Source organism: Chenopodium album, chromosome 27 (assembly GCF_948465745.1).
Source record: "Chenopodium album chromosome 27, dcCheAlbu1.1, whole genome shotgun sequence".
NCBI lineage: Eukaryota > Viridiplantae > Streptophyta > Magnoliopsida > Caryophyllales > Amaranthaceae > Chenopodium > Chenopodium album.
Genome location: NC_137860.1, coordinates 28,557,935 through 28,570,044, shown reverse-complemented (window position 1 = coordinate 28,570,044; position 12,110 = coordinate 28,557,935). Strand labels below are relative to the sequence as shown.

The window sequence follows — 12,110 nt, the reverse complement described above, 5'->3', positions numbered from 1 at the left end:
TTTCTTAAAAAGATGTCCCTTGAAGATTAATCTATACCATATCATATATGGTCATGAGAACCAACACTTTACTCTCACACAAATACTCAATTACTTTAGATTCCACCACTTTTCCCTCTCATTAATTTTCTTTAATCAATATTTAAGAAAAGCAAAATATGGGAGTAATGAACAATTAGAGACGACATTAATAATTAAAATTGTCTCTCGAAAAATATACCAATTAAAATAATGAAAAAATAAAAAAAAAACGGAGCAAGTGATAGAGTATAAAACATATTCCTGGGCCTCAACCATCAGTTTAAGCTTTTGGTTGAGATGGTCCTCTAACATGGTATCGGAGCCATTGTGACACAAAAGTCACGGGTTCGAATCTCATCCACCCCCCACTTTTAAGTAGAATATTAAGCGCAGGGTATGAGAAGGGCCCATGCTGCATCCACACTTCTAGCCCAACGGGCTCTCGTGTGAGGGGGCGTGATAGAGTATAAAACATATTCCTGGGCCTCAACCATCAGTTTAAGCTTTTGGTTGAGATGGTCCTCTAACAGCAAGTATTATATAATTAAGACAATCTAACGTTCTATATAGACACCTTTGTAAAAAAAAATCCATGGTTCTCATTCTGCCACCCCCTTTAAGAAGAAAACACAATTATTGTGAAATCATTATTTTATGATCAAAGCTTAATATAATAAAATAATAAAATTCATAGATCGAGCAATAAATTTGTGATCAAATCTAATATAATTTGCTCACATAAAAAACGTTATCTAGAAGAGTACGCGAGAAGTGGAGCTAAACACGATAACACGTAGTCGTACAAGAGTAGAAGCTAATAGTTGCATGGCACGTGACAAGTTACGTGTCTCATAGCAAGACACGTGTCCTAGGTTGGGAGAATCATGCAACGTCTATAAATATAGGGTTCATGCAATCTACAGTAATAGTTCAACACAAATTAAAATATAAAAACTCATAATCAATAATTTTTAGGTTTTATTGTTAATCAAAGCTTTTTAATTTTCGATAATTTGGTACTCGTAATTAGTTTGAGTTGGTAAAAGGTATCATGGCGTCTCATGGTCAGAGTTACAGAGCTGGTGAAGCTACTGGTAAAGCTGAGGTAATCTAGTTAACACTTAATTACTTGCCTTTATTTGTTATGGAGTATTTAATTATAAGGGTAAGTTTTGTAAGCCACACGGTATGACCACATTGGTTTATAAGAGTAATATTCATTATGTATGAGTAACCTCAATTTTTTCGAAAGAATAACTCCGTGTTGTCCATAAAAGTAACCTAAATTTATTATACGAGTAAAATTAAGTAATTTAGAAATAAGTAACCTCATTTGTTCATTCGAGTAATCCCTATTCTTTGTTTTATAAATGAAAGAATAATTCTATTTATTTAGGAGAGTAACCTCTTTTTTATTATTTAAGTAACCTACATACGTTAAGGTAATCCCATTTAATTAATTATTTATATGTGATTATGTAAAGTGATCGCACTATATAAGAATTTGTGTAATTATAAATATCTTTAATATTAATATATTTTCCTATGTATGTTGCACTATGCCACTATGGTAGCTAGTATGGTTGGATTTATCAATTTGATTTATGGCATTTCATGATGTTTCCACGCAAAACATTTTTTTTTTTTTTTTTTTTTTTTTTTTTTTTTTTTTTTTTTGTGCTTAGAGAGCCATAAGGACAAAGGTGATGAGAGTCAATACCATATCATGATCTCCTGGATTGGCCGGGAGGGAATGAAGCTCTAACCACTTGAGCTATCCCATGCTGTCACATAAAAACATTATGTAGTTGTATTATATATATTAGTATTTTATTATATACTTGGCTCTTTATGTTTAGGACTTTATTAGGATAGTAATGATTAATAATTGGATTATTTTATGAATTTTACTAAATGTGGAATGTATTTTGTGTACTTATATTAATATAAGGGGTCGAGCTAAGATAATATTAGGATTAGGATTGTATGAGAAATAAATTCTAAGAAAAGGACCATGAATATACAAAATATGGTAGGATTTAGACTGTGTTAAGTGTTGACATGGTAATCTCTCTTCTATTGTAAAAAATGGCAACTAAGCTAGCATGGTTTGTGGTTTTAATATTCTCGGTTTTACAATTCGTAATTATTACTACGTACCTCTGTTATATATTATTTGCAACAATTATATGTTTTTTATTCACATCCATGTCAAATCGTTGCAAATAATATGAAACGGAGTTAGTAGGTACACTTGAGAGAAAGTAGGTAATACTACCTATACAAGTATACATGTAATAGTTTGCCCCTTTGCTCATTTGTTTGGTAATAATAATAATTGAGTTGATTTATAGGAGAAGGCTAATCAAGTGATGGGCAAGACAAGGGGGGCAACAGAAGCAATGAAGGACAAAGCCCAACAAGCCAAGGACAAAACAATGGATACAGCCCAAGCAGCAAAAGACAAGACTTCTGAAAAGGCCCAAAACACAAAGGGCCGAGCCCAGGAATCCAAGGACCAAACCGGAGGGTACGTAGCCGAAAAGGCCCAATCCACCAAAGATGGGGCCGCTGGAATGGCCCAAACCACCAAGGACAAGGCCTATAATGCAGCCCAAGTAACCAAGGATAAGGCCTATAACGCGGCCCAAGCCACCAAGGAGAAGGCCTCGGAAATGGCGGAAGCCGCGAAGGAGACGGCGGAAGCCGGGAGCGAGAAGACTGGAGGGATACTCCAGAGAACCGGAGAGCAAGTGAAGAGTATGGCTCAAGGTGCAGCTGATGCTGTTAAGAGTACTTTTGGGATGGGTGAGGCTGAGGAGGATGAATTGGATGAGCCGATTAGGACTACTAGGCCCAATAGGCCTTAGATGAGTGTATTAGTTTGTTGGGCTTTTTAGTTTGGTTGTTTATTATTGTGGTTTTGTTTTGTTGTATTTCTGTTTTGGACCCATTTTAGGCTTTATGACATGAGAGTATTAAAGAGTGACACCTCATTTTCTTTATCATTCTTTAAAAACTTGGGATTAGGGGGTGTGATACTGATAATAAAAGAAACTTGTTCATTCACAAACAAAGTTAAACACATGATATTAAAAATTCGGTTTTAGCACTATAATATCACCTTGGTATTATTCTTGATTTCAAACTATTATCACTTTGCAAACCATAAAATTGTTCGAAATGAACAAATATGTGTAACTTATCATTGTATATATTCATGTGTTCGTGTACTAAAATGTATAATTAGAAAATAAATGGTACGATACCGGATATTCATAAGACGAAAAGACACCTTCATTGTACTCCATATACTTTTGTCGCTAAAAGGAAGGATGTCTTCTTCATACATAAATGAGGTTCCTTCCACAACCAAAACGACTTGTAACATATTCCACTCAATTCGGAAATTGCAACATATTCCACTAAATTTGGAAATCACAACACATTCCACTAAATTTGGAAACCACAAGGATCAATGTCGCCAACCAAGAATCTATACTAATATATTAAAAGGCGTTCCTAAGAACGTCCACGTGTCACGTAAACCCTCCACACTACGCCACGTCACCTATTCAACCATTCATTACGCCACGTAGCTTTCCTTCCATTTGTTTTTCATTCCATGTTTTGCCCTCATCAAAATAAAAAAATGTTCTCCACAAGAATTGAACCCACAACCTCTAATTTTAAAACTTGGTATCTTACCACCAAGCTAAGTGATTTTTTATGTAATGTACTGAATACAAAATATTAATATCTAACAAATGACAATATGAACAACAAATTTAGTTACAAAAAAACTAAATCATACATTACAACGTATATTAATGTTCAATCCCATGTAATAATCCGGGGCATCGCCCGGGACCAAAAACTAGTTGACTATTAAAAAGTAGCTTCAAGTTATCGTTAAATTTCCCACTTAAAAAAGAGTTATAAGAATTACATTTTACATGAAATATTTATTTTTTTAAAAAAAAAAAGTTATTAACACAAAAAAATGCAAGGATTAAAGTCACTTTTAAGAGGGGTGATGCACACAAACAAAAAGAAAAGTTAACCATAATAATCAAATATTTTTGTTATTACCATGAAAAGCTTTGCTCCTACATGCATATCTGACAATATATAATAGCACCAGCACCAGCACCAACACCAGCACTTACACTTACACTTACACTTACACTTACACTGTATTTGTAGTTTGTATAGTTTACTACGTACATTTTATCCAAAATTTTATTGTAATGATTTTCGCCATCATCCGAAGATATAGTTGAGTTCTTTGGGCTTCACTGTAATGTACTGTTATGTTGCATTCTCTGCATTTGATATAGATCTTGTTGTATACTCTGCAACAAGTTTAGCAAACGACGATGATTTGTTTTCTAGCAACTTCATAGGAGAATTGCATTCCTCTACAAGTCCATGGCTTAGAAGCACCACCATATCACTATCAATAACAGATGTAATCCGGTGTGCTATGATAATAACTGTCGAATCTGAGAAATGTTCTCTTAGTGTTTGCTGAATCAAGTTGTCTGTTGCTGTGTCGACTGATGCAGTTGCTTCATCTAGAATCAATACTTTGCTTCTCTTAAGTAGCACGCGGCCTAAACAAACTAGCTGCCTCTGCCCCATACTCCAATTCTCACCATTCTCAGTAACTGATATGTTGATAAAGAATCAAAATAAGTTGAAAGCTAGGGAAAAAAAAAAGGAGCAAAATCGAGAAAAATCAGAATGGAGGAAGTAACAAACAAACCTATTGAATCGAGCTTTCCTTCTTTCTTTCTAACTTCGTCTCCAAGTTGGCATTTATCAAGGGCCTGAAAACATTAGAAAGTGTTTTTTTAAGGGAGGAATGAAAAGGGTATCTGTAGATCAGAGCCGTGTACCAAAATGTCAGACTTACCTCCCAAATCTGTTCATCAGAGTATTCTTCAAGAGGATCCAGGTTGCTTCGGACAGTCCCTTCAAACATGGTGGGATCTTGTGGGATTATACTTAATCTAGTCCGTAAATCATGCAGTCCAATGGAAGATATGTTGATACCATCTAACATGATCTGCCCAGCTGCAGGTTCAACGATGCGGAAAAGTGCCTGTATGAGGGTTGATTTACCACTTCCTGTCCTCCCCACAATGCCAGTCTTCTTCCCTCCATGGAAAGTACAAGTAATACCTCGTAACACAAGTGGCATGTGTGGAGCATAACGAATCTGTAGATTTCCACAACATTAAAACTAGCATGCCTTGATTTCTTTTATTTTGTTTCCAAATTTTTATGAAGTAATGAGATTGAAATGAAACTAAAATTACCTGAAGGTCTTGAACATTGACCTCTCCAAAAGACGGCCAAGATGAGTCTGGCCTATTTTCTTCTATAACAAGTGGGGGTTCGCTTGGGATACAAGTATACTGAAAGATCCTCTCAACTGAGATGATTTTGTTCTCCATATTACACAAATTCCATATCAGCCAGCCTTGTAGCATGTTCAGGTTAAGCCCATACGTCACAGATAAACCAGCGATTCCTTTATACATAAAGTATTGAATGTTAGAATGTTTATGTTGTAGGCAGGTTGGAAATAAGATATAAAGTACGGATATAAAAGGGGCTTACATACCAGGATCAATTAATCCTACAGGAATGGAGATCAAAATGATCAAAGAGGCAGCAAATGTGATTGAAGACAACATGTCCAAGCGAAAGCAAAGCCATTCCATTGCAGCAGCACTGTAAAATTTTGGTCTTGAGTATCCATTTACTAGCTGTATGCTTGTAGCACAGAACCTAGATTCTTGATCAAAGCTCCGAATAGTTGTTGCTCCAGATATAGTCTCGGCAAAATGTTGTATCACTGGAGCTTTAGTTACTCCAACCAATCGACAAAGTTCTCTTGCTGAGGGTATGTAATATTGCTGCATAATAATCAAAATTAAGATTAAAATAATGGTGAATAACAGAAGATCTCGTGTATGTTTGTTGATTTGGCACACTAATAAGCCTTTTCTTGATTCGATGATGGTTCCTTATGTGCAGCAGGAAGCAACTACAGATTTCAGGAAGGAGAAAATAAGACTAAGCAGTTATAAAATGGCTTTGGCAAGCAATGAGCCATCTAATTGAGTAATGGTGGACTACAGAAAGCTACTGCAGGTTCAACAACACAATTTATTCATTAATAGTCTAAACTTATGATGAGTGTCATATTTTGCAATGTATACATATAATCTAAGAGCTTTAAATGCATGGACTGTTATGAAATTCTTACTAAGAGATAGGATCACTCAATACTTAGGCAAAGCCTCTTCTTGACCAGCAAACTGTTCCTTCCAGTCCCAAAATTATTACTTTTAAACAAAAAAAATTCTTTATAATTGGTAAGAGCACAAAAAATAGAATTTTAAATTTGTATAGCTAAATTTCTATAATTTTTCACACATTTACCTTTTTTTTTTCTTTTTTCCTGAATTCTTGTATTTTTCTTTCCTAATTGATAATTTTACTTCCCATTTCCAAGCAACAACACCTGCTGCCTGGCATAAATGTGCCATCTGATGACTTCATAATTTCCATAATAATAATATGATACCAATAAACAGCATGATTTTTCAAAGATGACCTCATTTAAGGTTTGATCAGAACAAAAACTAATCATCTCGGAAACTAAGATTTAGATATTATGGTGAACTGCTGAATTGGTCTGATCAGAAGCACATCGAAAATATTATACTTTCAGTTGACTCAATCATAGATATCAATACAGGCTATACAGCTGATATTCACAAACTAAATTGTGTTTATAAAAGGTTAATGTTAGAACCCAAGCCTGATCAGATATAGTTTAAGAATGAACCTAATAATTCACAGAACATTAATCTGATCAGTGACCAATAAAGATAGAGATAACAACCAAACGAAATATTGTCCATTTGGCATCAATATGTTGAGGTAATGGAATAAAAACACTAAAGCTGATTTAGAGAAGAAACATAGATAAATAAAGAGAATAGCTAGTCGACATTGAGCTACACTAGATGGCAAACCACAATTTTGATACAAGCTCCTGAAAAGCTCGTACAGCAATTTCCAATGAAGTATAATGACAAGAGTCTAAAGCTCATCAAATTTACCTGATACCATAAAGAGACTGCAATAACAGGAATGAAAATCACGAAAACTTGCCATGCAACTTGTGACATCACCACAATAATTCCCAGAAGTTGTATGAACGAGAATGCAAAAGAACCAATTTGAGATGGAATGTTCAGATCAACAGCACTTTGATCAGTAGATGCCTGAAACATGAAATCAAATATGTTCAATAAATTAAGTCAGATCAACTCTAATAACAGCAGATAAATCAAGATACTTATTATGTTCATTATTCAGAGATGTCACAAAATAATTTACCACCTTCCTATTCTTCTTGTACCATCAATTATCAGAAATATCTTAAATCGGAATGCAAAACAAAGAAGAAGCAGGGGATGTGTATGTACCCGATTTAAAATCCGACCACTTGGGGTAGCATCAAAAAATGACATGGGGGCACGGAATATGCACGAGTGCATCTTACTGAATAGTGAAGTAGCTGTCTTGTACGCAACAGTATAAAGGAGACTTGCCCTTGCTAGAATTTTAAAGGAGCTTCCAATGGCCAAAGCAACATAGACAAGTATTAAAGTTTTTGAGTTGACTGTAGGTTCGGCATCAAAAGAGACAGGAGTTGCCCAAGCCATCCAATAATTGCTTAAAATTTGAAGAGTCTGGAAAAGTATTTGAGCTAACAATATCAAGGGCACCAAAGCTCCTCCATATGCTGTGGTGAGATATTTCCAATAGACTGAAAGTCCCACTCTACCTTTCTCTCTTTCTTCGTCTTGAACAAGTTGTCCCTTAAGCCCTGTCATATCATCACTTTCATCAACATTGCTCTCCTCTAAGGCTTTCTTATTACTGCAATCTTCATCAACTTTCGGTTTTGTAACTCCAGGCTCAACCGAATCAAGTGCAGATAAAGCTTCTTCGTGTGCTCCCACAAGTTCCATGAAGTCTGTTCCTGAAGCAAGAATATCATTGTACTTTCCTGCTTGCAATATACTCCCTTCTTTCATGACCTTTCAAAGATACGTGAGTCAGAGAGTAATCAGAATTTGATTTAAAATACAATGACTGCAATCGGAGGAAGAAGACAATTTCTAAAGTTCTCTCACCAAAATTAAATCTGCAGCAGGCAAGAACTCCACTTGGTGTGTTACATATATCACAGTCTTGGATTCTAAAAGGCCTAGCAGACATTCCTGCAAGAACATCGATGCAAATACACTATAAAATTAGCATCATAGGCATTTTAATCTGGTAGTAGCTAATAAGTTATGATCCCTAAGAGAAGCAAATAGCCAGAGATTTCAATGGAAAGGAATGATTGCAACAGAACAATGAATATAAAGATCAAGAGATTCTAAACAGGACAATTTATGCAAAGTCAACACATGTAATGTGATGGCGCAAGAAGCTTCTTAAAAAGCCATGTACTGAGATCAAGCAGAAAATTAAACTTGCACAATGGATAATGGTCAGTAACAGGATGACGTAGGTTAGAAGCCCGTAGGCTGTAGCTATAATCGTTCAATCCTCATACACTCGAAATATAACAATAGTTCTAATTGTGAAAATTGTGTAAAACAAACATTTATGAATAACGTGAATATCACTAGTATTTGTACAAAAACATGGGAACAAAATTGAATGAAATTTAAGTAAAAGAAAAAAGTTAATACCTTGAAGAGATGACTACCAGTGTGAGCATCAACAGCACTAAAAGGATCATCAAACAGATATATGTCAGCATCTTGGTATAAAGCACGAGCGAGTTGTATCCTCTGCTTCTGACCGCCACTCAAATTGATACCCCTCTCACCAATAATTGTCTGATCCCCAAAAGACAAGATTTCAAGATCCTTCTTCAAGGAACATGCCTCTAATACCCTGTCATACTTTTCATTATCCATTTTCTGGCCAAATAATATATTATCGACTATCTTGCCACTCTGAATCCAAGGGGATTGTGGGACATAAGCCTTGGATCCACTCAATCTTAAACCTCCAGAGATCTTTGAAACTTCTCCTAAAATGCAAGAAAGTAGAGTAGACTTTCCAGAACCAACTGTACCACATACTGCCACCCTCATACCATGTTTAACTCTAAGATTGATGTTTTTTAATGTAGGGATTGAGGCCGATGGATCCCAGCTAAAATTTCCGTCAATTATCTCAACAGCAACTTCAGAAGTAGCTCTAGGAATTTTATCTATAGTATCAGGTTCTAAGTCATCAAGACAAAGGAAAGAAGCAATTCTATCAAGGGAAACTTTTGTCTGTATGATCATAGAGATTGTGTCTGGCAGATTGTAAATGGGTTCCTGAAGAATCCGAAACGTTGCAAGAGCAGTTAAAACCTTCCCTGATTCAAGAGGGATACCCATGATCATACATGTCCCAAAAGTAATAACAGACACAAATGTTGGAGCACCCCAGAAAACAAAAACTGTTGCAGCTGAAATACTAAAAAATTTCTTCAACCACACATTTTCATTATTTCTTAGGTCAACAATCTTCGACAAGAATTTCATTTCCCATGCTTGAAGCTTCAGAATTCTCATGTTCTTCAATATCTCAGATGTCGCCTTCATCCTCTTATCCTTGGCTTCCATTAGCTTTTCCTGATACTTCTCAAGCAAAGTTGACAAAGGATAATTGGCCAACATGATGAAAACGGTTGCAGCAAGTGCAGCAATTGATGCCAACCCTACACTTTTATACAAGATCAACAAGGCCAATGCAACTTGCAATATGACCATCCATGGATCATGCATATACCAACTAAAATCACCAATTCTCTCTGCATCCACAGACATGAAATTGATCATCTCCCCACTTGTATGACCTTGCTTTGATCGATTAGAGAGGGTCAATGCCTTATTATAGATACTCTCTATAAGCATAGCTTTTGCCCTAATCCCAATAACTTGAAGTCTAAAGAACCAATGCCTTTGACATAGGCATTCCACAAGCTTCGCAAAGAAGAATGCAGAAACTAGTACATAGCCTTGGTTTTTGTATTCCCTTCTCCCATTAAGGTATTGGACGAAGGTTTCAATGAGGTACGGACCAACATAAGACGCTAATGTATAAATGAGGCAAAGGAAAGCCGTCAATATGATATCAACCCATGTCGTTAAGATCAAAGATTTCACAAGCCTCATACTTGTCACCTTCTTATCACTACCATCTTTAAGAGACTCCATACAATTTCTAAAAATCATATGGGATTCACTAACATCATCTTTACCCGAAAGGGATGGAACATCCTCAAGGTCCAAAGTTTTATTGTAACCTTTGGAGATTAAAGAGCCTACCCAAGTAAATGACAAGTTACTAAACAACCCAGCATTCAAATAAGGACTAATTGTTTCACCCTCTTCGCTCTTACTTGAATCAACCTTATCATTACCATTACCATTCAGAAAAGGCTCTTGAATATCACTATCCTCACTAGTAAACCTCCCAAAAACCCCAACACAACAAAGAAAAAATCCTGATATAACAAATACTACATCACATACCAACACTTGAATTGGCAAACTTTGATTTCCCCTAAATTGGATAATGTCTACAATAAGGCAATAGCCAGAAATAACTAGGTAAAAACCCCACCAAACCCTCAATAGAACAGGAAGTTTTACACCATTAAAGCGGTAGCTAAATTGCTTATGCAAGTAAATAGAAACTAACAACCAAACAAAGACCTTCAATGCTAAATCCAAAAGGGTAGCTAGTTTATCATCTGACCAGCCATTACTATACCAATAAAAGCAATTTAAGCAAAATAATGCTAGATTAAATAAAGAAAGAGCTAAAGAAGGGAAGAAAACAGGTTTATAATACCAAAAGTTTCTATCTTTGGAGTGTTCATTGCCATTTCTTCGGAGTAATTTGTAAACCCATGAAAGAATTAAACCAAATAATAGGATTAAATGCAAAAAAACAGAGGAATCTCGCAAAAATATTGGACTTTGAAGAAAATTAAGAGATGGGTCTTCGAAAGAAGAGAGAAAATATGAGATTGGTGAAATACCCATGTTCAATTTAAGGGTTAATTCTTCTTCAATGAATAAATTAGAGAGATAGTGAGGTTGAAAATTGGGGTTTTGTTAAGTTTGTTATAGAAAATGGAGAGAGAGCTTGAAAGATGGAATTTATAGTGTTTTGGAAAGAGGAGGAAAGAGCGGGCTTTGGGGAAAACAGTCAAAGAGAAAACGGGTCACATAGTGATTAGTGACATAGTACTTGTCTACTTGTTAATTATTGTTAGGGTACCACAAAATGTGGAAACCTGAAACAAATTTGAACACCTCCGTCCCAGAAAGAACGATCCATTTGGGTTGATTGGAGAGAAAGTAATAAAATTATATGAAAAATCAAATTTTTATATGGGAAGCTAATTTTGCACAAATATTGTTGCAAATTAGTGGGTGTTTTAATACAAATGGGTCATTCCTTTTGGACAAAAATTAAGCCAAATGGATCGTTCTTTTGGGGACGAGGGAGTACAAAAATAAATAGGGAGTATGAAAATATGGTGAGAATAAAATTTTAGGCCCGACACAAATAGAAAATTAATTTATATTTAAGCAATATCGTCAAGATTTTTATGAATATGGTTCATGTTGTTCACACTTTTCATTTTGTTTGTTAGTTGTTTAAAGTTTATAATACATTGTTCTGCTGCTATGGCAAACTCCTTTTACCTCGTATATTCACATTTCTACTCAATATATCTTTATTAAGGTTTTTCGTATACTCACCCACTTTTTTACATTGTCTCTCTTACTTTAACCACATACATTTTGTAAATACTCCAAACCCTAAACTTCAATAATATTTCAATATCAATTCTTAACCTAATTTTATCTCAAAATATCACAAAGATAAATTATTTTCTTCTAAATAATATCATAATATCTATAGAAAATATATCACAATAATATATTTTATTATATTTCTAATAATTTTCA

The 12,110-nt window shown here is 35.0% G+C and overlaps 2 protein-coding genes across 2 annotated transcripts; one reads left to right on the top strand and one right to left on the bottom strand.

Moving 5' to 3' along the window:
• The first annotated feature begins 2,352 nt into the window (after window positions 1-2,352).
• Window positions 2,353-2,914, top strand: LOC145619554 (uncharacterized). Its single transcript, XM_081674269.1, has one exon. It carries the CDS (start codon window positions 2,394-2,396, stop codon window positions 2,889-2,891), a length of 498 nt encoding a protein of 165 aa, XP_081530395.1. The 5' UTR covers window positions 2,353-2,393; the 3' UTR covers window positions 2,892-2,914.
• A 1,166-nt stretch (window positions 2,915-4,080) lies between these two features.
• LOC145621104 (ABC transporter C family member 3-like) lies at window positions 4,081-11,273 on the bottom strand. The gene is made up of 9 exons (XM_081675837.1): window positions 8,814-11,273; window positions 8,247-8,333; window positions 7,533-8,150; window positions 7,164-7,328; window positions 5,654-5,948; window positions 5,346-5,560; window positions 4,940-5,245; window positions 4,790-4,853; window positions 4,081-4,691 (listed from the first exon to the last, which is right to left on the bottom strand). The coding sequence occupies exons 1-9, from the start codon at window positions 11,172-11,174 to the stop codon at window positions 4,333-4,335; spliced, it is 4,470 nt and encodes a 1,489-aa protein (XP_081531963.1). The 5' UTR covers window positions 11,175-11,273; the 3' UTR covers window positions 4,081-4,332.
• Window positions 11,274-12,110: the final 837 nt, after the last annotated feature.

Bases quoted from the DNA above. Each gene is read 5' to 3' on its own strand.
- LOC145619554 (XM_081674269.1), top strand. From the start codon at position 2,394: ATGGGCAAGACAAGGGGGGCAACAGAAGCAATGAAGGACAAAGCCCAA.
- LOC145621104 (XM_081675837.1), bottom strand. From the start codon at position 11,174: ATGGGTATTTCACCAATCTCATATTTTCTCTCTTCTTTCGAAGACCCA. The intron at 8,334-8,813 runs GTATTAACTTTT...ATGTTCTTGCAG, and splicing joins CTGGTAGTCATCTCTTCAAG to GAATGTCTGCTAGGCCTTTT. The intron at 4,854-4,939 runs GTAAGTCTGACA...TAATGTTTTCAG, and splicing joins CTGATGAACAGATTTGGGAG to GCCCTTGATAAATGCCAACT.